The 24,660-nt window shown below is 42.4% G+C and overlaps 4 protein-coding genes and 3 non-coding genes across 9 annotated transcripts in view; 3 read left to right on the top strand and 4 right to left on the bottom strand.

Moving 5' to 3' along the window:
• LOC110973547 (galanin receptor 2a-like) overlaps positions 1 to 13,991 on the bottom strand; it is a 28,076-nt gene extending 14,085 nt beyond the window's left edge. For 2 of the 3 annotated variants that reach the window (XM_022224439.2, XM_087148150.1), the window contains exons 1-3: positions 12,696 to 13,991; positions 11,426 to 11,549; positions 8,784 to 8,870 (exon numbers count right to left, since the gene is read on the bottom strand). The gene's annotated coding sequence lies outside the window, so the exon portion shown is untranslated. The remainder of the gene's footprint in view (positions 1 to 8,783; positions 8,871 to 11,425; positions 11,550 to 12,695) is intronic. The other variant, XM_022224440.2, reaches the window with a different exon arrangement.
• Positions 203 to 6,610, top strand: LOC110973548 (QRFP-like peptide receptor). The gene has a single exon (XM_022224443.2). It carries the CDS (start codon positions 1,889 to 1,891, stop codon positions 2,942 to 2,944), a length of 1,056 nt encoding a protein of 351 aa, XP_022080135.1. The 5' UTR covers positions 203 to 1,888; the 3' UTR covers positions 2,945 to 6,610.
• A 146-nt stretch (positions 13,992 to 14,137) lies between the features above and the next one.
• LOC110973549 (microfibril-associated glycoprotein 4-like) lies at positions 14,138 to 18,497 on the bottom strand. The gene is made up of 4 exons (XM_022224444.2): positions 18,266 to 18,497; positions 16,555 to 16,697; positions 15,663 to 15,927; positions 14,138 to 15,395 (listed from the first exon to the last, which is right to left on the bottom strand). Exons 1-4 carry the CDS (start codon positions 18,408 to 18,410, stop codon positions 14,872 to 14,874), a joined length of 1,077 nt encoding a protein of 358 aa, XP_022080136.2. The 5' UTR covers positions 18,411 to 18,497; the 3' UTR covers positions 14,138 to 14,871.
• Positions 16,830 to 16,911, bottom strand: Trnal-aag (transfer RNA leucine (anticodon AAG)). Its single transcript has one exon. It is a non-coding gene; the product is annotated as a tRNA-Leu (tRNA).
• Trnal-uag (transfer RNA leucine (anticodon UAG)) lies at positions 17,098 to 17,179 on the top strand. Its single transcript has one exon. It is a non-coding gene; the product is annotated as a tRNA-Leu (tRNA).
• A 2,546-nt stretch (positions 18,498 to 21,043) lies between the features above and the next one.
• Positions 21,044 to 24,390, top strand: LOC110973550 (fibrinogen C domain-containing protein 1-like). The gene is made up of 4 exons (XM_022224445.2): positions 21,044 to 21,335; positions 22,133 to 22,281; positions 22,638 to 22,905; positions 23,439 to 24,390. The coding sequence occupies exons 1-4, from the start codon at positions 21,197 to 21,199 to the stop codon at positions 23,690 to 23,692; spliced, it is 810 nt and encodes a 269-aa protein (XP_022080137.1). The 5' UTR covers positions 21,044 to 21,196; the 3' UTR covers positions 23,693 to 24,390.
• Trnaf-gaa (transfer RNA phenylalanine (anticodon GAA)) lies at positions 21,561 to 21,633 on the bottom strand. The gene has a single exon. It is a non-coding gene; the product is annotated as a tRNA-Phe (tRNA).
• Positions 24,391 to 24,660: the final 270 nt, after the last annotated feature.

Below are 24,660 nucleotides of genomic sequence, written 5' to 3' on the forward strand. Positions count from 1 at the left end.
CAAAACTAAAGAAAAGAACTTTCTGGCGTTGATTGACTGGTGTTTCTCAACCCGATTCGATATTGTGATGTAGGTTAATGTGCTTTTAACGGGCACATTTTCGTATTCTATTTCCTGATAATGTTGGAAATTAGATCCATTAGGATCCTCACTTTCATATGAAAAGCTTTCACAAAAAAAAATTCGGGACGACTTAAAGAAATGAAAAGAAACCGCATATTAATACTCTCTTCGAAGATTCGTCGTGTTGGAACTCAAGCAACGTAACCTTGTACAGCACTTGAAGAGCTATAGGTTTTGTAATCTAAACATATTCGGTTAGAATCAATTCAAGTAGCCCAAGGTTGCCAGTCCAGCCTCTGTTTCAGCTCGACCATGCAAAGCAGCCATTTTACTGAAGAGCCGACTTATCCAATCACAAACTTAAGTCATGCATCGGTTTCGGTTGATTTCTTCACGTCGTTCCCTCTACCAGGCCGTGTCGTACGTTCTTGCCTCCTTCAACAACGTGCGTCTCCCTGTTGCCCGGCAACCGTGAAGTTTCTGATTATGTCACAGGGCACCCGTAGGGTGAGTTCGTGCGGCTCACTGGCTTGCTTGCTTGCTCTACCCCCACCCCATCATGCATCATGTCAATTAATGAGAAACTGACATGACCCGATGGTCCAGGCTGTCGTGTGCGCATGGTCTTTCCACAGGCAAGGTACAATAACATAGAATTCCGCAGCTCTCAAGCTGCGGTTCATGACGTCAACTGCCTGCACACCGCATCATGAAGGACCACCGAGAAAGGACACAGACTCCCTCGACCTGGTGGTAACATCACCACTCCATTTTTCTCCATCTCTGAGTTCATTTACCCAAAGCCCTGTCTCATTCTCGAGATTAATTGTGTGTATTTCTACCCATCAGCGGGTTCCAGTCAATTCATACACCTCAAAGCCCGGCACAGCTGCAGGGACACGTTTACCGTAAGGAAGCCGACCTAACAACACGGGGCTCTGGTCATTTGCCCCCCCCCCCACGATCTTCTGCTTGATCTCCGGTGGCAACTTTCCACGAATTCGCCGACAAGATCACGGACAACAAATTTGTACAAGTCGCCTGGCTGTTGAACTTGGTGGTCTCCAAAGATTTCTTGAAGGGAAAAGTTGGAAATATTGACAGGAAAGCGCCTTAAAGAGCCATTTTTTAAGCTAAGGATATGGCGACTATGTCAAAGGTGTAACATACATTAATATGCTGATATTGAAACAAAACGAATGAATGGCCAGGATCAACAGATCATATTTAGTTGGCCATTTGAAAAATTATTTGGCCATGTCGTTGAGTTTGACATCAACGATAGCAAACCGGTACGATGCCCATAGTGCCAATTCATAAACTTACCCGTACGGTTATGTGCACATTACATGCAATTCACCTGAGTTGCGCTCCTGTGAGGTCACGTGGCACACCATCTTACCGGCAATTGGTCTTCCATATCTGGCATGCTGACATCGCCCCCGTATGTTGATGAAAACTGTAAGTGTTTATAAAAAGACAGGCAGAGCCTTGCGTCCGAGAGTAGCGCAGTGTAGAACAGTGTTTGTGAAGAATGTTTTCAAGAGAGGCAAGTGCCGCTACGGTTCATCTCCCGTCAGATTCGAGTTCACGCTGTTTCGGTAAGGAACCAACACTTCTCCAGTCAGGACCGTGGTATTAGCTGATACCTACTTAGTCAAGGATACCACAGGGTCTGCGACATTCTTGACACTATGTGCTCCTTATCTAGAAATCATCAGTGCTAGCATGGATAGTTTCTGATGATGCAGAAACGGAGTTGCACCCTGATTAGGTCAGCGCGACCATACTGTGTACAAGCCTGAAGCATTTCTGCTCGAGGATCATGGAGGACAATACTTCTAAACTTGATGAGCAGGAATGGGTGTCGACCTTGATATGGGATTGGATAGAGATCTTACGACTGATCTTTGCAATCACAGGTATTATTGGCAACACGCTAGTTATCATTGTCTATGTACACCGGCGTCGGATGCGAAACACTACCAACGCCTTCATTGTCAATCTGGCCGTGGCTGACTTGATCACATCGATATTCATCATTCCAGTCCCAGTCTTGTCTAACATTCCTCCGATCTGGGTCGGCCGGATGTATTGCAAGACCATCTTCAACAGTGTCTTCATGTGGATTTCCATAGTGGCGTCGATACTGACGCTCACCATGGTGTCTCTCGAGCGCTACTTCGCCGTGGTCCACCCAGTTAAGTATCGGGTCATCTTCTCCAAGTGGCGGCCCCGAGCCATCATGGCATGCGCATGGTTGTGTTCAATCATAATTAATACCTTCAATCTTTACGTGGTGGATCTACACAAAGGTGGCTATTGTTACAACAACTGGCCAAGTCTTGGTTTCCGGTACTTGATAGCCACCTCTGTTTTCCTCCTGGAGTATTTCGTACCGATGATCATCATGTTGGTGGCTAACATTGTCACCGTGAGGACTTTGAAGAGCCAGGCCCGGGCGCTACTTCAGCGGGATCAGTCGCGGTTCAGCCCGGCCTACTCGCTCTTGGAGGCCCGCCGTAAAGTCATCGAAACCCTCTTAATCGTGGTCATCACCTTCATCGTTTGCTGGACTCCGGACCAGATCGGGTTTTACATCTATCACTTCGGGGGTGTGCCGGAATCCTACATCAGAGAGCCTCTGTATCGCTTCATGGTACTGTTGGCCTTCGCCAATTCTTGCGCTAATCCGATTATCTACGCCTTCAAAAACAAGCATTTCAGACATGGGTTCATGAATATGATTCGAAGGAAAGGCAACAGGATTGGAAGCAACGCCGACTCCATAGCGGCTGAAGAAGAATTCAACACGGCAAATGTGACTGTCCGGACGGTACGACCTAAGGCCGCGTCAGGTGTGGTCACAGTGCAGTCCTGATCGTACCTAGACGACAAGACGAATCAATCAGCAGTCACAGGCAATCAGATCTATTCACGGACGTCACCTAAAAAGTGTCTGGACTCGTTACACTCTTAATCAGCCCACATAGTTCATTGAAGCCACTAGTGGCCATCTTACCGCGCCGAATAGAAAGGTCTAGTTATACAAAGACTTGCTCGACATTGTTAACCAAATCATTCGTGGTAACAAAAGCTAAAGTGATAACTTTTGTATTAGGCACGGTAAGATGGCCGCTGGTGGCCTTAGCTGATACAAGAGCATTGCGAATCCAGATTTGTCTTTCAAAACGTCCGTAATTCCGAGTCTTGCCCGTGACTATTGGATTCTTTTCCGTTGTCCTCCATTCATATGCATCAATCGAACAAAACCTGATACTGACAGATGTAGGTTGTACCTAAATGTAGTTAAGTACATCTTTTCTCGAAAGACATTACAATGATGCAGTCAAAGTAGTTTAGGAAACAATCTTCATGTGTACTGAAACCTATATGCGTTGCTGGCGGACTACTGACCTAACTCTTATCTGTATCGTAGCCCCTTATCTGTGTAAGAATCGTGCTTTAATCTACTGTCTCATTACTACCCGCCACTTTTAAAATCGTTCCACCGTGCCTGACCCCATGAGGTATGCAGATTTGACAATGTAACCAATGTACATTCAGGGAGGCCCACGGACGTATATAAGAAAATCTGGACTCAGAAGGCCCTCAATCAGTTTATAGAGATCACTGAATCCACTAGCAGCCATTTTACCAAGCCGACTACAAAGCTTGCCCGGCAATGCCTGCCTTTGTTCTCCCTGGCGTCAATAGAAGCGAGCCAACCCACACATTTGTATTCGGCTCGGTAAAATGGCCGCTGGTTGGCTTCTATTTCATACAACGGCATTGCAAGTCCAGGTTTTTCATACGTCCGTGACCAGGCCCCCTAAATAATAGCACAAGTCTCGTGCCAGACATTATTCAGGAAAAAAAAACTGCTAAGGGCAGATCCAGCGTGGCGGGTTGGCACTCAGCCCCCTGCTCTAACACCAAAAGTAAATACATGAATAATGAAAAGACAATTACAGTAATAATAGTAAGATGACATTCTATAAGTTATTAATTGTCCTGTGTAATGCCTTACTTATGTGTGTGCCTGTCCGCAACAATCGGACCCCCCCCCCAAAAAAAATTTCTACGAGCCTGATCCCCTGGATAAACTTCCGAGACCGCTCCTGAAGGCCATGACTGACTACAAAAAGCAATGAGAACGAGATTGCTCATTTTGTGCATTCTCGCATATTGCTTTTTACCATGCAAAGAAACTTGAAATAATTCTTGAGTGTTTATTGCATTAGAAGTGACGTGAAAGTACAGGGAACACTGATTGTCTACTATTAATCGAGTGCAGCCAACTAAAACAGACTGTTGCTAAGAGAACTACAAGCACTTAATTCGACATGGAAATTTATCTCTGCAGATCTCTGCACGTAAAACGTTCACAGCACGATTGAAAACACACCAGAGACTGCTTCCATCGCAAGTATCTTGTGCGTTTTCTGGCACATGCACGTCATTTTGCAGATCGGTATACTCTGGGATCACGATCAAACACGTGTGAAATCGTGATAGGTTTATTCCGAAGGAAATTTACGACGTAAACCGATCCAGTGACTCAGTCATTAATGTAAATGGCTGTTACAGCATAAATTAATGATGGACATTAGTTCTTAGTGGATGGTGTCATCAATTCAAAGTGAACTTTAAAATGCGACATTTCCTCTTGTGAAGAACTAAAAACCAAGATCGACACATTTAAAGCATAATACAGTTGCGGATTCTGCATGTAATAACCTATCGATATTTCTCGTATTTGTAGGACCATCTTATCCCTGACGTGTTGCCTAGACAGTAAACTAGCTGGATGCATCTATGTTTCAGAAATTGTAATTAAGATCATAGATTTATTAGTAATAACAGAAGCAATATGATCAATATGTTGTTGTATGAGATATGTAAAAATCAGTTAAGCCGAAAAGGACGGCTTTGTGGGTTTTTTTTTACTTCAACATCGTCTACAGGTTTCATTGCAATGATGGATGCGAGAAGTAATTTTTACCTCTCGAAACTATCATGTTCAATCATGTGCTGAAACGGAAAGCAAGCGGAAAACTCGTCGTGTCAGGAAGATCAAAAGGTATCTTAATTTAAAAAAATTCCGACAAGACAGAGTGTTTCACTTCACCACAATAATTCACAACTTGCCAGTTTGACACGATGGCCTTTTGTGTTTGGTGTAACGCCAACCAATTACAAACAAACACACGCAAACCACGAGCCCCTTGTTTTTTCCCTAAAAAATCTGTTCTTAAGTTGTTTTCAAAAATCTTCTAACCATGAGCCACTTCGGTATTTTAGATGGCAAGGTCAGTCGATCGAGAGCAGCGATTCAAGCTTACAAGTCAGACCAATGACGCCCGCTGTTGTACCTCGATCGAGCACGCGTATAGAAGATTTTCAGTCACGTGATTTTTGACAATCAGCGTTCCATTGTCACCGATGTGCGTGGAAAGGGCGCGCCTTTGAAGTCCCTCAACATTCTGGCGTACATGAAATTGCCAGTACAATATATTTAATGATTCGACAGAAAAAGTCCTGAAATGACTTTGCCCGTCATGTTACGTACCGTGAATGACCTTGGACGCACGTCATTTTGGGCATGCGCTATTGGAATACCGAACTGGTCTATTGATCAAAACAAGTTAGTTTACAAGACAGTCTGTTATAAACATTAAGAGTTTCGTGTTGTAATGCTATTTCACTTAATGTTCCAAAAGATAAATGCCATATAGACGCAAGAGGCAATTAGTTGGTAGACAATGTTCAACTTTCTCTTGTAATATCGCTGAACTACTGAGTATTCTGTGGGTAGTAGTAAAGCTTTCAATATCATTAAAACAATTACATTTATTTGGTGAACATTGCAAAGGTTTGAACTTATTTTATTACTGAATGGTACCTGACTATTTACAAGTGATGCGCAACTAAAGTTATTGCAATTATTGAAACTAAGCTGATATATGATACTTCGTTAATATAACTAAATGTATAAGTCGTATTACAACAAAATTGATAGTCCGATCAATCATGTGAAGTTCAGCATATTGAATATTATTTTGCTATGGTGTGAATATATTAAGTTATTGTGATTAGCATGTATTCTGGCCATTCCCCTTATGTCCCAGAATCAGTACTCGGCTTCCAGCAGAATACCATGGTGACCGCACGTGCTATATTTAGCTAGTATAGAGCCAGACAACAAGTAAAATAAACTCCGGTTGGGGAACTGAAATTCGTTGGGTGCATGTCGACAATCGTCTTAGCTCGCAATAATATACTAGCAATGTGGACCGAAGATGTACACACATCCATTTCGTTTACAAAACTTGGGCAAAGCTTGTTAAGACGACAAAAATGTAGAATTCTCCCAGCTTGACAAATACACTCACTGGGAATATAGTAATATTGCAAAACCTGCGTATATATCAAATCTTTGCTCTGTTGTATAAAATCTGAAGGGCAGAATTGCTTTAAGTTTGTCATGGACTAATAACATGATCAATCTGCAATGACCAATTCAATAAAGAATGTCGAAGAAGGATATGTTGTTTGACTTTCTTTCAGTCGCGAAAATCATGATACTTTGTACTGTTTGTTTTATTTGCAAGCCCGGGATCACCTGATCAGCGTGCCATTTTAGTAGCAAGTTGCTGCTTTCACCCAGGTTTGTATTGGACGTGTAAAGATTTTGGAACTATAGCAGACAGTCGGAAGTCTCAAGCGCATCTCTAAGGATTGTCAGTGATTTAGCTTTGTGAAACATTAAAACTCTGAACATGTTTCTTAAATTTATCCTATAAGAATGGAATGCAAACTCACAGATGGACTCTATACCGCCGCGCCACTGCCCCATAAAATAACTGATTGTCGTGGTCATCTTCGACTCCCGAAGGACGAACAACATGTTTTGCCCTGATTATCTGCTCATTTTTAAAAGACTCAATAATCTCCACACTAGAAATCAAGCAATCAATAAACATGGTGAACCTCGGTTAGTATCCACAATCCACGAGGGCAGTGCCCATAGTGTTAGCAGTGTTCTAACACCTCACAAAATATTTTCGAGAACTTTGTCCTATTATTTTCACATTTATCATCGAGCCAGAGGCAGGTTGGAGTTTTGGCACTCCAGTAAAAGAGCGTTAAGTCACGCCATAAGCTCTCGTGACATATGGGGCTATCATGTCATTGGAAAAGTGGACCGGAAAAGAAGGGGTTCTGATCCACTTTTGTTCGACAGTCCAAGCGACAAGGGTACGCTGATGACCTTATGAGCATTGGATTAGCAGGTGTTGGCGTGAGGCAGTCTGGCGCCTGGTAGGAATGAATTTCACCATGATATGAATTGCATCTTTAATAAAAACCAATGCAGGATCTGGATTTCACAATGAGAACAAATGAACTTTAAAAACCTGAGGAGAAAAAATGTTCATTTAAAGCAAAACGTGTGTTTAATTCTACACATCGTAAACCATCACATTATACCCAACGTTTCAGGCATTTTGTGGGAGTAGTCTTTACACCCTGATTCATACAAATTTTGATGAAGAAAATATTCATTGCAAGCCCATGATTTCTGTCCAAGGCGTAAATCCTACCACGATTACCAAACATTATAGTTCCACTTCGCGTGCACAAATCGTGACAAGGTGTCAACTGCAAAGAAATGTCACAAATGTCGTATTTAAAAAAAAATCACTTTCTTCAGTGACATTGGCTAATGTCCTCTATCATTGAAACTACTGATAAATTGCAATTAAAACACCGTTACCACTCTGGTAAGGACAGAGAACAAAATAACTTTCAAACTGTAAGTGGTAGTCGGACTGCGCTGTCGTGTATACACACGTCTTTATGGTGGACTATAAATAACGCGTATTTATCTTGTATGTTCTTGGCTGTGCTGTCAAACTATTTGCTTGGGAGGTGTCATTTTGTACTTCGTGCATTAATATTTAACCTCATCACGCGTCTCTGGGAGGCCGATGTAGACATAAGAGATGGCAAGAAATTTAATGCAAGAGATCGTTGAACAAACACTCAGGCAAAAGCCATGGTTTTTGTTAAAAGCAATGTTTCTACCATGGATTCTTGGCAGGTTCACAAATGTCTGTAAAGAGGGGTTTGTTATTTAGGGAGTACCCGTTGAAAGGTACAGGTTGTTTGGCATTTTTTATAAACACGCTTGTTTTTTTTACACAGACCTGACTTTTAAACAATTCAGCATCATGGATGTTTAATGTAGAATCGTCTATACGACGCTTGCCAGCGTTCAGCTTTCCTGTATAATTTAAAGCTTGTACCATTCTAACACCTTATGCCATCTCTTTTGTATTATTATTCTCCTTTGTGTTGGCCAAACTGTGCCCACAGTAGTTGTAGCAAAATGACTTTTAACAGGCGCGTTTGTCCACCGGTCACGGCGCAAGAAGAGAGACAGTTCCTTTAAGACAGCAATTATGTCGTGCCTGAAATAAGAGTTCGGATTGTACCTGCTTGCGCATAACGTCACCAACTTGCACTTTCTCGATCTTCGGCTTCGGTCATCTGCCTGATTAAACAACTTATTACATCACATATTTTGCCCGAATTGTGGAGTACATATTGTCTTGAGTGTCTTGAAGAGTTTTTGTCATTAATCACCGACGAACGGGTCCATTCTGCATTTGTGAACAAAAATGCTGTGAGTCTTGAAGTACAAGAAGACTTTATACCTTTGTCTCGAAAGCAGAGCCGGCGAGCGGTCAAGCCTGGTCCTGCTGCTAGTGTATTTGATCGGCGGACGCTGATTCTACAGCTACCTGGGAAGGAAATTAAAAAGAAGGCTTTAGCTTGACTTTTTCAACTGTGCAAATTGAAACAGGACATTTTATCAACAAAACTTATTCAGGATGGAAAAAAAAAATGCCAGCCCCGTCTGTGATGGTGGCACAGATCAATTTGTTTTTTTTGCGAGGGGGGGGGGCTGTGCCACACGCCCCCTGGATCCGCCCCTGACGTGAGTTATATTAGTGCCTGTGGTCGAGGTGCGAAGTAGCTTTTTGATTATGTGCCTCTTTTAGTAGTCTGGGCTCAAATTTATGACAAGTTCCTTGGTGTTTTTTCGTATATAATCGCTAATGTGATGAATGGGCAAGATTCGCCCCAGTTTGGTCTCGCTGGGGGACAGCTGCCAAAAAGGGTGAAAAATGACGAGGGTACGATATTCACTTTGCTCTCCAAACAAACGGACAGATCAAAACGTCTTGTGTGATCGCGTCAACAGGGCTATTGATGGATGACTTCAACGCATCAGCCTTAGTGATGCCACCCCTCTGGTCGTGAAATTTACTCTGGATAAACAGGGAGTTTTATGCAACAACGCGGATCAAGGCGTTTGTATTTGACCTTGTTCACATTAGGTGTCTCTTAAAACAGAGCCAAATTGTACTCTTGGGTGGAAGGACAACGAAGAGTAAACAATATTAAAATAATGGTCGACTGTTAAATTGGCAATTTTTTGTCTCTCGTGTGTGGAGCGGTTCTGCAGTGCTCTGGAAATGGTAATAAAGTCACGTAAACTGGGCAAATGGGGTAAAATTATAGCAAACCTTGCGTGAACTTTGAGTTGTTTTCATGAGGTGGTATTTTGACGTTCTACATAAAAAATTAGAACTGCAACCTGCATCTTGAATTTCGTTGTGACACGGCAAAGACCGCAAAATGTCGCAAATACTCTCTTCCAAAGCTGGAAACTTCAGGTGATGGTGGGCCTTTCTATTTTAATACAGATTAAACCCCCAATTATCGATGTTATGAACCCATGGGGGAGAGAAATTCTACCCCATCCCGGTCAGAAGTTAGGGCAAACCCACTGCCTATGACCGGTAATTTGCTTATAACTTGAGGTACTCTCCATGAGCTAATTACATTGTACATACTTCCACATTGCCATGCAGTTGATTGGCTTCCAGCAACTTGTGACGTAAGCTATCTAAAACCGATTAATAATTTTCAAATCAAATGAGGAGATGTTTGCCAAACTCTCCAGTCCTAGTCATTATGTATTGATAGTTCTCTTTTTTGACAGGTTTGCGGAGTGGAACCTTTTAACGCAAAACTGACATTACAGCCTTTAATTCAGAAATGGAACAGGAGGGAACAGAGTCTGAAGTTCAGTTTTAATCACTATTTTGGTCTAAATGCATGCTCTTAGTTAATTACATCAATTATTCACCAACAATGGTGTATCTGTGTTTCAAGTCAAGACGCAAAATAGAGTGGTTATTTTACCAAAATGATATGTTCGTTTATTAAAAAATATTAAAGGGAGTGTTCTCAAAGACAATGCATTTAGCAACAATCGGCAGTCAGCAAGTTTTGAGCCCTTCCCTAATGATATTATTAATCTGGTAAATAATATGTGATAGTAGACTTAAACACTGTACAGCATAGAATCTTTTCGACACATGCGCGTTTTTCGAATACATGACGATTACGGGTCAGTCGATATGCGACGTTGCCCCATCCCATTTGTGGCTGTTGGGCTCTAACTTGACTAGTTTGATACACATTGATGCATTGAATCATTTTAACATTCCTTCCTCACTTGGAGATACGAATCGTCTTTATTGCATGTGCACTCCGTCAAGTACATGACAAACTCGAGCTCCACGCTACGGTTCCATCGTGAAAAATGATGAGTGAAAATATTGCTGTGCGCCATTGATGATGTTATCTTACACGTGTATTTGCTGTGCGCTTAAGAAACGTGGTACGTCGGGCTGCTGGCGAGATTGACGGGATATGCTGCGTCCATGAATGACTTGAGCCTGACATTTTGTTTTGTGATATCAGGTGACTGGTTTCTGTGAAGTGATATCGAAATGAAGCATTGGTTGGAAACTGCAGTTCCATTGTACAGAAATTAAAGTCGGAATGGTGATGAGTAAGTTTTTCATGTGTAGGCCTACGACCGTTTGCTGTTGTTTAATAAAATGGAACAGTGAGCAGTGGAGTGTAAGTCTCTGGGAACGGCTTTTCCTTGTGGAATTCGTGAAGTTGATTTCTCTTTCAATTCATCTTTTGGTTCAGTTAATACTGACGCATTCCTTTCATTTACTGAGAAAATTGTTTAACTTACATTTTTACTGCTATTTCGTCACGCCACTTGATATCCATAAATAATAATACTATGCATTATGTTGTACATGATGTTGAAATGTCGAAAAAGGGAAGAAATCCGAAGTTTTTGTACAGCTGAAGAAAAACAGCAGAGGTCAAAACATCTGGGCGAAAACCTTTGTCCGTTATTTGACATGAAGGGTTTTTTAGTGGCAACACTTTAAAGTATAAAACCCGGTTAACACACTGCTACCTGAAGTCGACGTGAATGGCAGACGGTAGCACACAGCATATGGCTTGGGGAAGGTCACGTGCTTGGAGATCAACCTCTCTCACGTCACACAAGTGTTGTTATTCGTTTCTCCACTTGAAGCAGTCTAGTCCCGGGGTTGAGGAAACGTAAACAACGTGTCACTTGTATTCCAGATACGAATGCCAAGCTCACACTAGTGCCGGTAGCATTTTCAGATTGAAAAGTTCATCCCAAAATCGGTGAAGGAGTGAGGAACCAGCATGTACTGGAAAGGATGGCTTTAATTTAATTACGGAGGTCATTAGAGGCGCCCCACTTGAGTTCATAATGTGCTGATCCACAGAGGAAAACAAATACATTTCTCTTGTTCTGCCTTACCCTGGCAATTATTACCAGTGAAAATGGTGTCCTTGTTTGCTGTAAAGGTGGTCTGCTCTACATTTGAATACTACGTTCGAGTCACCCTAGAACTTCCGTCAAGGTAGCAGAAATCTTATATTATGATGTGCGATTAAATCTCAGCGGAGATAACAGTTTCAATTATTGGAAGTCTTGGTATTGATGACTTGTCAGCTGTTTTTTCTCACATCATTTACGCTCAAGTCATTTCGATATAGCTAATAATTGAAGCGACACTTCATCTTTGGTCGGAGATGAAAAATCATGAAATCTTTGGAACACACGTCCTAACGCTGAACCCTGAAATTATTAGTTCATGTAATTGAATTCTGCCAGCCAGACAGTGTTGACACAAAGCTCTATGGCCAGTGGTTATGCCTAATGAAAAACAAAACTGGACGTGTTACTTGTTAAAGAAGGAAAGTGGAGCCTGCCATGGCTCTGTTTGTGTTTAACAGCAGCAAATTATTTTCTCCCGGCGTTATGTAGGGAACATCACTTTTTGAAAGTCGTCGGTGGACCGAGAACATTTATCGAGGCGTTGGACAGACACGTTATTGCTTTTTCATTCTTAATAACAGTGTAGTTGTGGAACGCTGGGTATACAAGTTGCATATAATGAAAAGGTTACAGAGAACTATGCTCACTGATTGCGTGTCTTTAATGGTACACATCGGTCGTCAGGCAGAGACGTATATGAAGTGGAAAGCGGTTGTGGAGGCGAATGAATATTCTTTGTCATGTATTTCTATTGTCCACCTCCTCACATTTAGATCGTTTTGAACCAGGCACGCCAAAGTCGTGTGCTCGATCATTTAACCCACATCACAACACAGATTCTTTATACATGTAGAAGAATACCCTGACTTACGATCCATCGGTTGACCAGTTCTCTTTTACCGCTGTTGGTCAGAGATTCACAGACCTTTTTCTCCCGTAATGGTTGTTGGGCTAGAGCTGGCCATGTTAGGAAGATCGGTCGGTTTCAAGTCATTCATTAATTCTCTCTTTTCATTCAGGATCACTACTGCAAGTATCCATCTTCACATCTGAACCTGCTGGCGAGGGCAATGCGTCCTGCGCGATGTACTGCCATAATATCGACACATTGTCACACTCTACTAGTTTTATTGCTCACCAAATAATAGAGGCAGGTGGAAGATGCCACCGAGTCCCGCTATGCACAATAACAGATTACATAAGAGTATCTAACTGAATTAAAAGGAAAAAACTCTAATACCCTGAGAGAAAACAAAAACGACAACGTAACGAAAACGCCTAGTTTCATCGGAAGGTTGCAACAACTATTCTTATAGATTCCGCAATATATGAAGGTGTTTCGGGAGCCTTAAAGCCATAAACTTCGCTAATAAGTATGAAATACGATTAGGTTACCAACATAAAACAGTTTAGTTCGCGACAGTCGGTATCGTCGACTTGATCGAGAGACTAACATGACTTAATTACGCGTTGCAGTGACGCCATTATGCGCAAACACAGAAAATGCTGAACGTAAACAAAGCTAGAGTACCTGGACTAAAACGAGCGTGCTTTAGAAGTTTGGTCAAAAGATGTCACAGATTCTGACAGCATCACATTCCTGAAGATACTTTGTTCTCAAATTAAACCCTGAGACCTGGACTCGCATAGACATGCACGACCAGCCTCTGATAAAATCCCCCTTATCACTGAGTAAAAACTTGGCGCCAAAAAGTGGACACTTGGTGCCTGGCAACGTCAGAAACCAGTAACTCCCTCAGGAACCAATGTGAAACGATACCGTAACGACACGACCAGGGAAGATTTGACTCAATGCGTCGCTCTTCCACTTCAATTAATGATAGAGGAGACGTTGATCACGTCCTGTAAATACTCGTTTTTTTCTTCATACAGTAGGTACATCAAAACGCCATCGATACTGATCTCTACCGTCGAGTTCTAGGATATTTACTAAGGATTCAAGTCGGTGGTTTTACTTTGTTCACGAGCTTGTTCACCGCTGTTTACTCACGGCTGTATGGACGGGTGAACTGGCACAAAATTGAACACACGCTGCCAACACAGATACGAGTGGCAAAGCAAAAGACATCGTAGATGGTGAGTCTGTCGTTAACAGTCAGAGCCCGGAACTATGCCGGAAAAGTCCTCGAAAAGCTCATTAAAAACGGCTCCTCGTGGCTGCCAGCCCTGGAGAATCAGACAGTTATAAATTGGTAGAAAACAGAATTACTCAGAAAGCAGAACATTAAAAATTAAATGTGGACTTCAACCTTGTTTAAGATGCAATAAACACGGAGAATGACAAACCACGACTTCTGGAACAACTCAATGCTGTCAACTTTAGCATTTATTAAACCTCAGCGCTATGATAGGAACAAAACCAAGGTTGTAGAGATGAAGCACATTCAGCACGTTGGAAACTTTTGTCTAGCATGCGCATTTCCTTGTCTATCACAGATAACAAAACCCTTAAAGCTTTAGGAGGGCAAATCAATGTCCACTCTCTTTTATGCGACAAACCACCTGCGCATTTCATGACGTCATATCATGGGCACGCATTCATCATAAGATACTTCGAGCCGCTTGGTGGCAGTAGACGAGCCAGCTTTACCATACAATAAGCGTTAGGCCCCGTCCGAATCACTTGGCTGCAGCTTGACATTATACACGACTCGATGGGAAGTGGCTGCTGCTCAAAACCATAGACTCATGCGTAATTGCAAGCCACAGCCAGGTAATTCGGACACGGCTTCAATCTAATTAATAACAGGATTTCATACTTACACATAATTATGGCTTAAACTTTGGGGAAGCATCTTAATCCATCGCATAAGTTGAATAACCTCGATGTATATTGAAATAAATTGAAATTCCACAAGTCAATAAAGCTTAACAAGATGTTGTGAAATCGACAAAATTAATCGGTCAAAATTCCCCAAAAGTTAATTTACTAAAGCATTTGCAACCTTATCCGTTCTGCATGAGTAGCACTTGTCAGCATTGCAGTAGCCAAGCTACATTTCATGGACATTTCATGTTTTCACCCTTTAAAGCCTTCCCTTGTCTCCCTTAGATTTTTTCTTCTTATTTTTTCGAGGTTGAAGATTTCCTTTGACTCGACCCTTGAATGGCAGTTCAGGGGCCATCTCAGTCGGTTCTGCGGCCGTTATCTCTTCCGGTTCCTCCTCAACGGATGATGAGGATACCGAAGAAGACGTGTCTTCACCTTCTACCACTTCACCTGTGTCCCCCTCCGCCTCTCCGTCTACTTCACCGGCTTTTCCTCCGGTCTCTTGGGGCGTCGTCGGCGGCTGACGATCACTTGCCACCATGGGGCGGAACTTGAGCTCAGTGCGGCGCAGGGAGTAAGTCAGACCCCGCCAGGTGCGCCACATGACCCCTTCGCCAAACTCCGTGTGCACACCGGCCAGGTAGCGTCCATTCAGATTGCTGTCACCACAGAGGCGTGGGTACCACCAGGCCCCGCCTCGAAAGGAGGAGCACTGACCCCCGGAGAGGTCACTGTCACTGGTTGAGAAGGAACTGCCACGATGTGCGCTGAGGGAGTCACCTACAGCAGAAACAAAAAACAGAAAATATATGGTTTTAGTTGGGAAAACAAAAATTCGCCTCGCCATACAGTTTTCGTAGGTCATAAGATTCATTGTTTCTTTATTTGAAGGTGCTACCACGTGTCCGCTGTTGGTCATGTCTCCATTTATTTTATGCAAATTTTCAGACGGACTTTTGGAAGGAACCAATTTATGAGATCAGCTTTCCCAGTTAGGTTCCACCAGCACGGCCCTTCCATACAGAGCTATGACACTGCTGAGCTTACCAGCATCGCCGCCGGTGTAGTTACCGATGTACAGCCGATAGTTGTCAGTCTCGCTTCCGATCCGGAACTCAGCGTAAGTCGCCCAGCTCTTCCCGCCATCGAAATCCTCCAGGTCCACCCTAAGCAGGTAGTCGTCCTGCGGTGTGATGTGGTACAGGTGCTCATTGCCTAACCAAAATTCTGCTCCAAGGCTGCCGAAGCCCAGACGGTAGTCCAACCAGCGAAGAAAGAAGTTCTGCCGGTTGTCGTACCGCCGCTGGAACACCTGAGTTTGTTTTTCAGATAAAAATAATGGGGAATTGGATGAAAGAGACTACAAGAAGGGACGTTACGTAGCAAACTGTCCGTCCCTGAGAGGTTTCGGTGGTGTGTTATATTCAGTGTTTCGTGGGTGAACAGGCACGAATTCAATTACCTTCTGTTTAATCCGCTCCGAGCGTAAAACAAAAGAGGGCGTGTTATTTTGGTACTCACCGCATAGGCGCGCCATGAGGCGCGTAAGTATATGCGTGTTTGACGAGGAGCACAATGAGTACGCGTAACTAATTTATTCAGGAATGTATGGTCTTTGCGTAGACGCAGAACGCGTGCAAGAACCCGCTTGTAGCCACCTGTCTTTCTTTCGCCGATAGGGGGTGCACTTCAGCTTGGGGCGGATAACGTAACTTTAATACTAAGGCTGCATCCAAATCTGTTGTCTAGAGCTAGGTGTAGGTCTTCGCTCCATTGGAAATGTGTGGAGATGCGTAGACAATAGACGTAACCGTAGCTCTAGAAGCCCGTTTTAGACACGGCCCAAATATTGCAACGCCACTAAAATTTATCTTGTTGGAGTATCAAACATTGACAGACAGTATATAATAACTAAAACAGAGGTCAAAGGTGAGTTTACCGTCCATCCCCCGCCATCCGTTTCCATGTCGCAATATACGCGGAGTGATACACACAGGTACACGTCCTGTGGGAAGATCGTGTACACACCACTTTTTGTCAAGCCTCTGTCCTGGATATCTTTACAGTCTTTGGGCAAGGGCTCTGTAAAAAATAGTTCGTCAGAATAAAGTAATTGAAAACATTCTGTGAGTTTGTCCTTGTTTAAATGCAGATTCTGGAAGAGCCAAACAAAACAGAATCTCAATATGTGTTTCTGGGGATTGTAAAAAGATCTGGCAGCGGTGGGATTCGAACCCACGCCATCGAAATGACTGGTGCCTTAAACCAGCGCCTTAGACCGCTCGGCCACGCTACCACCTTGCCAATGTCTTCGTATTCGTTTAATTTGCACTGTGCTTGAATGATTTATTAAAAGTGTGCTTTTTAAGCGAAACTACGATTAAGTCAATCTGTTTTCAACTGAAACAGATCTCACAAACAGTCTACTATTGTCCCTGTTAGAACAATGATAAATAAGATACCTGCAGGAAACAGTGGCGTGGGTAGCGTGGCCGAGCGGTCTAAGGCGCTGGTTTTAGGCACCAGTCATTTCGATGGCGTGGGTTCGAATCCCACCGCTGCCATAAATGTTTTGGCTCAAATTAACGTGCTTATGACCAAATCCATCAATAATTTTGTTGAAAATAAAATGCTGGTTTCTTTTCATTTGAATATCATATCAAAATTCTAAAAAGACAAAATACTTGGCAGCAGTGGGATTCGAAAAGCGACTTAGACTGCTCGGCTACGCTACCAACATTACATGATATCTTGCGAGAAGCATTTCAGTAGTACCATACAAAGGTAATACGATTTGTTCCGTCCGTATAAGACCTTTGCTTTTATAGCATTACCCACGCGTATTCTTGCATGTTTAAGTCATCGAGGGTACAATACACTTAAGCATAGAAGGCGCTGTGAAACTTAGAACATAACACAAACATAGGCCAACTGTTATATCTTAATAGTCGTTGATTCGTTTAAGTTACCAAGTGTGATTATTTAGCGAAACTATGGTTAAGTCAATCTGTTCTCAACCGAAACAGATCTCACAAACAACCAGTCTATCAATGTCCCTGTTAGAGCAATCATAATTGAATACTTATAGGTAAAACGACATAGGTATTGTGGCCGAGCGGCGCTAAGTAGGGGGGGGGGGCACCAGTCATTTCGATGGCGTGGGTTCGAATCCTACCACTGCCCATGTATATTTTGGTCCAATTATTTTTTAAGGTAAAACAGTGCTGGTTTCTTTTTATTTGAATATTATACCAAAATTCTAACCGTTAAGACAAAACATCTGGCAGCTGTGGGATTCGAACTAGCGACATAGACCGCCTGGCAACGCTGCTTACATCACATACTAATCTTTCAAGAAACATTTCAGAGATACCAAAGGTAGTAAAATTTGTTCCGTTCATATCAGACCCTCATTAAAAAACTATTCAAAGCATTGTCCACGCGTATTCTTGCGTGATTATTGCTACTGTGGGTATAACATTGATAAGAAAAGAAGGCGGAGCGAAACCTATAGAAAACTTCGAATATAACACAAGCGTTTTGAGAGGTATTCATTTCACGTTGTTCCTGGCCTCCCAGCTACCGATGCCATGACCATGGTTTCCCATACAGGCTGTATTTCCACATGACGAAGATTTCTTTTTACTTACCTTGCCCAAGAGTGTAGGCACCAGTCCCCTCGCACGGCCCTTCACATTGTGCCTGGGACACCTGAGCGCACCGTAGCAGCCAAAAGATCACCAGGAACACTTGAAACTTAGTGGAAAACTTTCCCAACGAAGCCGAGGCACCCATCTTCAACCCAGACAAACACGTCGACAGTCACCAGCCAGGTTATCGAATTCACCCCGACCCCAACGGAACCCAGAGGAGACGGGCCGGGTCAGCCTCGAAGGTCGCCCACTGCTTGCACTGAGGAATCATCCTAGGTAGCTCCAGGCATGACTTCTCAGATTTCACATGATGACCTTTTCAGCACAGCTGAGTTCGCCTAAACTGAGGGTCGTGCTAGGTGTTGACGGGGGGTTTTGTTGTTACCAAAGATGGCATTACTTGTCTTGGCGTGAGATTAATACATCGCATTGGCGATTCGAAATGACACAATGTAAGTTCTGTGTTGTCTACGATTGTTGTTTTTTCCCAACTGTGTAGTTTTATCGCCTTATGAGGCTGTGTGTGTCAACAAAGGAATGAAAAATATAGGACAATGGCAAAAACTGACATCAATGGCATATGTGAGCATGAGTAATCGGTTGTAAACCTTGTAGTTCATATCTTGCCACCAAATTTCAGTCTCTAAGATTAAAATGGATGGTTTCCAGATATGACTCAACACCGACTCGTGAAGCCTTTCATCGATGGATGAATGAGGGAACAATAAGTTGAAAGTTGTGCAAAGTCGCCCACAGAGTTTCAATAATTGCTCTAAACAAGAGGCCTAACTGTCTCGGCGGACATCTCGGCCCGAGAGGTTTTGGCAGACATCTCAGCCTGAGAAAAGATAACTTGAATATACCATTTGAGGGCGCTGTGTAAGTCTATCAACGACACGGGTGATCTTGGCTTGCGTGCAGTGCATTGTAACTACATGTACATGTATACATGTCCATGTTCTACATGTAGCCTCGATCGATCTATGTGGGCTGATTTAGGGCATTGCGAATCCATTTCTTCAAATATGGCGTCCGCGATTTAACGAGGAAATTATATTCTCGATATAATGCCCGCTGTTTACTTTTTATGAAACAAGTTCAAACAATCAAAATCAATAATATAATCTATTTTTATCTCCTCCTTTTTCCACAATCTAGCATGACTATTGTTCTTCGCTCATTTCAGTCACTTTGATTTTTTAGTCCATTTTTTTTGTTCTGCCGATGGAAGGCTACTAAATGACATGAAAAGAGAACGTTTCCAGCTCGTAGTTTGGATTTCAAAGTTATTGACCGAAAGAATAGACTTCTCTTTCTGCATGTTATAATGCCTACATCCAGGACATCTTAATGTTATATTAACCAAGGTAATTAACAAGTTTTCTCTCATGATTGGCATGCAGGAAGGAACGAATTTTCGGTCAGGCTCTAATGGAGTTACTGTTGTTTCCATTGGCCGTTACATAGCCTCAATAGGTAAGGAAATGAGATTATATTCATGGAGTTGAGCATCATGAAGGCAGGCCCCTGAGATCGGTTGCTTCAGGTGGATTGTATCCAATACGTAGGATAATTATGAGGCCCCGTAAGACAAGCTATAGCTGCGTCATTACTACGCTGTTTGGGCACGGCGGTTGCACGATACTATGTATATACACGTCAAGGAAACGAAACATGACAAAGTAGACCGGTATATACGGGTTTGTCAGTATTTGAAGGGGAACACTCCCATATCAAAATGTTGTCACTGCTGAGTAAAAGGCCAAGTGAGAGCACTCATGATATTCAAAGACGAATATGCGTCGTCGGGTGTATGCAGGAGGAGGCTATAGGTAGCTGACCGTAAGAGGCACAGTAGAATTCTACGCCCACGTAATTATGCCTTAGTCTGAATCTTGAGGCTTGGGCTAGGTCTTCGCCAGTCGCAAATAACTTGAGCAAATGTTGAGAATGAGACCCAGCCATATCCCTTGAAGCGCTGCTCACGCCTACACAGTCGGCAGATACAAGAATAAGATGTAGAAGATATCTAGAAAAGGAATCACGGCTGAATACGAAAGCAAAACCTTTTTGTAATCGGGGAATGCCTCTGACTAGACGGTTGAGGCAAGTACCGTTTCCTTGTGATTTCATGTAGGCCTAAGGCCATTTTTCAAATTATCTTCCTTAACAAAAGCATAAAAAAATAACAGGATTCCTCCAAACAATCTACTTCCTCTGGTTAGCTTCGAGACTGACTCTGACCCTGAAAAGGCTTCATCTAAAAGACCTTTTAATGGACAACAACAGCGTAAAATGAGTGCTTGATGTTTTTGGACTCCTGCTGGTATTGGGGATAAATTAATATGCATGTGTCACGCATGCCGTCCGCTGGGAAGGATCTTAATACTTTGCATCCGGATTTGCAGTCGTGTCAGGAGGTGCCGGGATATCATTTATTCGTCTTTTAAAGGGAACTGCTCACTGAAGGCCTAATCAAAGTCAAATAACTGTCTCGCTGTTGTAACGAAAGAATCGAAAATGTCTAGATAAAAAGTCGAAAACATGGCACTAGGAAGCCTGGAGAAAATATCAGAATTTGTTTCCTTGTAAATCTACAAAACACTAACTTGCTTAATTTTCTACAAGTCGAAAGAAAAGACGAAACAATTTGAATTGGAGATTTTGATTTTTTGAAAGTTTGGCATCCCCGGTTTCATAAGTTGAGTGTACTTCCGGTACGTCAGCTAGTGAGTCACGGGAACACGTTTGTTTTATTGCTGCTGGCCTCCTAGGCGCGTGTTACGAGGGACAGCCTTGCCTCTTTCTCTGTCACGTTACAAGCCCTGTCTCAGCTACCTCGATTCGGTTCTGTCAGACAGATCTCCAGCGTAACAAAGCAGAGTCTTACGTTCAAACTTGCAGTCAAGGTCCTGTCGAAAGAGCAAGATGGGAGGGCTTGCCGCAGCCATGTTCATGCTGCTTGGCCTGGTGGCGTTAACAAGAGGCAAATTTAGCGATGTATCTGACCCTTGCTGCCCGGATAAATGCTGCAATGGAATATTATTCGGTGGAGTTACGGGAAACGGTAAGTCAGCAGATAACTATTATCTATACACCTTAATTGAAGGGGCGCTAGTTCTGGTTGCTAAAAAAAAACCAAGGGGAGTCGAAAATTTGACCATTACAATTTTGAATTCACCTATAGCCTTGAATTTGTCGAACACAATAATGCTGAATGCCTTCCTGAGAAATTTTCAGGAAGCAGAACAATTAAGTAAAAGAATATAGAAAAGAACTTGTTTTCTACTTCTGCCGGAACCAGGGATCGAACCAGGGACCTTTAGATCTTCAGTCTAATGCTCTCCCAACTGAGCCATTTCGGCTCATGCTAAAGTGATTGCTCTTGAAAAAGAAAAGCCTATCCCTATTGGAATTTTCCTTAGTCATGCATGATCCTGCAATTTAGAGTGTTTCAAATGCAACGTTAGATAAATTCACGAATTGAATTTAAACCTTATAAGACAATTTAAACCTGACTTTGTAAACGACTTTGAAAATAAAAGGAATATCACAGATGATATAACAATTTACAACAAGACTGATTAGAAAAAATAAAGAAATAAAATTTTGCCAAACACAAACTAAACATTTGACGCAAGTTGGAATCGAAGCAGAGACCTTTAGATCTTCAGCCCAACGTTCCAACTGGGAATATTTGCAGTAGCTTACATGGGACGTGAACACGTCTCCGTTCTCTTCTGTTGGGCCACAACAATTTAGTATCATTGTATCAGTGTTGACTCAAAAATAAAAACAACAGAATCATTCATTCAAGTTGTAATGATTTCAGCACCATTTCTTTCTTTGATTGTTTTACATCAGCTCCAGAGATGCTCCCCAAAGACTGTAATGACATCCGAGAGTTGGGCGGAGGTAAAGATGGTCTGTACACCGTCTACCCATCCTACGTTGAAAGCTGTGATGGAATCAGGGTATACTGTGATCAACAAACAGAAGGTGGTGGATGGACCGTACGTTACTATTGATTCGATATACTTATGTAAATAATTACTGTGGGAGGGATGACTGAATGGCTTATATATAGAGAATAAAAACCGAAACAAAGTAATTGGAGTGAATCCGGCCAGGCTACTCTGACACTGTTTAAGTTATTCCTACTGAAGTTTAATCTGAATAATTAAATCTTAAAAGAAGTTTCTGCGTGAGGTTAAGCGCTCTCTTTAGAATCAAGTATACTACAGGCTAGGTGGAGTTCAAAATAGATCGCACCATATCACACGAACTTCGAGAAAGGACTCGGATTCTGGCAAAAAATTGCAGAGAATTGTAACTATGATTCATAACATTAAAAACTGCGAATCCACAGGTGATTCAGCGACGTATGAACGGTTGGTTAGATTTCCAGCGGGGATGGAATGAATACCGTAACGGCTTCGGATTCCTGACGGGCGAATTCTGGCTGGGACTTGACCATATCCATCACATGAGCATCCAGGCACCCACTGAGCTGATTATATACATGGAGGATTGGCTCAATACCATTGTCAGGGTCCATTACTGGAACTTCTGGTTGGGGGATGAGGCTTCCAATTACACACTCAGTGTAAAGAACTTTGACCCCGGAAGTGACGTTGGTAAGTAAGCAACGGATTTGATAGCCCACAGTGTGTTTAAACTTTGTTTTGTTCTTGGCAAGACTTACTTTTCTGGACCTTGGTGAAGACAGGTGGTGGTAGACGCATCATATTATTTCATCCATTGACAAGGCCGCGAATAATTGTTTAATCTGGCGCTTGGTCAGAATCTTTTCCCGTTGAAAATGAATGGGCATATTCTGACTAGATGTAACCGGTGCCACAGAAGACCTTTTCAGACTTAGCCTATCTCAAAGACTGGCAGTGGGGGCGCACTGATTCAAAATCTCGCAGGATCCTTCAGAAAGAGATGGCAAATTCGCAGTTAACTGACCGCATCACATGCGAGTCAAATGGTCCAAATAAGAATTGGAAAGGCTGTCAACACGTTCATAATTATGGCTAACGTTCACGGAGAATAGCGATGCGCATGACCAGATTCCCTCCTCAGCTTCTGCAATTCCTCCTCTTCCTTTTGTCCAAATCTCAAAGCAAACTGACACACCTCGTTTATCGGTATCCTTTCCCCTCAGGTGATGGTCTGTCCATCCACAACGGCATGAAGTTTACCACGTACGACCGTGACAACGACCGTAGCATCCGTAACTGCGCCCAAGAGCACACGGGCGCCTGGTGGTACAATAACTGCATGCTGTCTAATCTAAATGGACGGTACCTGCGAGGGAACAACCCGGCGCTCGTCGGTCAAGGGGTGGTCTGGACTCCGTGGACCGGGAACTCTTACTCGTTGAAGACGGTAGTCATGATGATGAGGCCTATTGTTTAAATGATGGTTAGCTACTGCTTCTGCTTTGAAGCCAGCATACCCTTGCAACTTAAAGGGAATTTAATTAATGAAGTAAAGAAACATTTCAAATTCCCATTTGAAAAAAAAAATGAGGCCCGATATACGAAGAGGCCACTATTGGAAGCGAGAAAGCAATGTTAAGTGTTTAAGAGTCGGTTTGGCTGATTTATTTGATGTTAAAGTCACTTTTTCCTGTGGGTGTTCAAAATGAGAGTAAAATACTGATAAAGGACATTAGACTAAACTTTGTAAAGTCAGCGTTACATTTTTGACTTTCTATTTTGAGAGTTGTCGACCTTTTACAGAAAATCAGCTGTATATAGGGTTTTACACGATGGTCGAATGGTAAAAAGTGGCTGTCAGATATTAAATTTTTTCATATCGACCCAAAGAAAATGTTTCCGTTCCAAAAATGGATCATTTTAGACTTATTATGTCGTATCACTTCAAACTTCATACTTGGTATGAAACTGTATCATTTAAGTTATAGTGTTTCAATGTAACTTGATGCAGAACTGAAACTAATATATGTGTGAAGTGATTTCGATTTCAAATTAAACATAGACAATAGTGTAAAACATTAACTCTACAACTTTCTTGGACGATTTATATGTGCAATAGGTTTGAGCATTGAAAAAATAAACACTTCTATCTGCAAATAGAAGATTATGAATGAATTTTGTACCACTGAATTCGGGACCACTTTTGTTTATTTCTGCTACATTTCTGAATTTTTATCATTAACAACATTCTCACGTCTTCTCCTTTTACTAAGGAAAAAAAGATGTTGTTGAAGTCAGGATATAAAAAGCTTATTTATCAAAGGACATGTAGCTTGTATGGTCCAAGCTACCCAATTGTTCTGCCCTTAAGGTAATTTATATCTTTCAGGCAAGAGATGGCGCTATTTCGGGACAACTTGTAATCGCGAGGATGACCTTTGACAT

Source organism: Acanthaster planci, linkage group LG17, assembly GCF_054643075.1.
Source record: "Acanthaster planci isolate LZ-2023a linkage group LG17, COTS_SCS, whole genome shotgun sequence".
Lineage (NCBI taxonomy): Eukaryota > Metazoa > Echinodermata > Asteroidea > Valvatida > Acanthasteridae > Acanthaster > Acanthaster planci.

Coding starts and splice junctions, on each gene's coding strand:
- LOC110973548 (XM_022224443.2), top strand. CDS start 1,889: ATGGAGGACAATACTTCTAAACTTGATGAGCAGGAATGGGTGTCGACC.
- LOC110973550 (XM_022224445.2), top strand. CDS start 21,197: ATGGGAGGGCTTGCCGCAGCCATGTTCATGCTGCTTGGCCTGGTGGCG. Junction 22,282..22,637: donor CAGAAGGTGGTGGATGGACC/GTACGTTACTAT, acceptor GCGAATCCACAG/GTGATTCAGCGACGTATGAA. Junction 22,906..23,438: donor TGACCCCGGAAGTGACGTTG/GTAAGTAAGCAA, acceptor CTTTCCCCTCAG/GTGATGGTCTGTCCATCCAC.
- LOC110973549 (XM_022224444.2), bottom strand. CDS start 18,410: ATGGGTGCCTCGGCTTCGTTGGGAAAGTTTTCCACTAAGTTTCAAGTG. Junction 15,928..16,554: donor CGGATGGCGGGGGATGGACG/GTAAACTCACCT, acceptor AAACAAACTCAG/GTGTTCCAGCGGCGGTACGA. Junction 15,396..15,662: donor CTACACCGGCGGCGATGCTG/GTAAGCTCAGCA, acceptor TTTCTGCTGTAG/GTGACTCCCTCAGCGCACAT.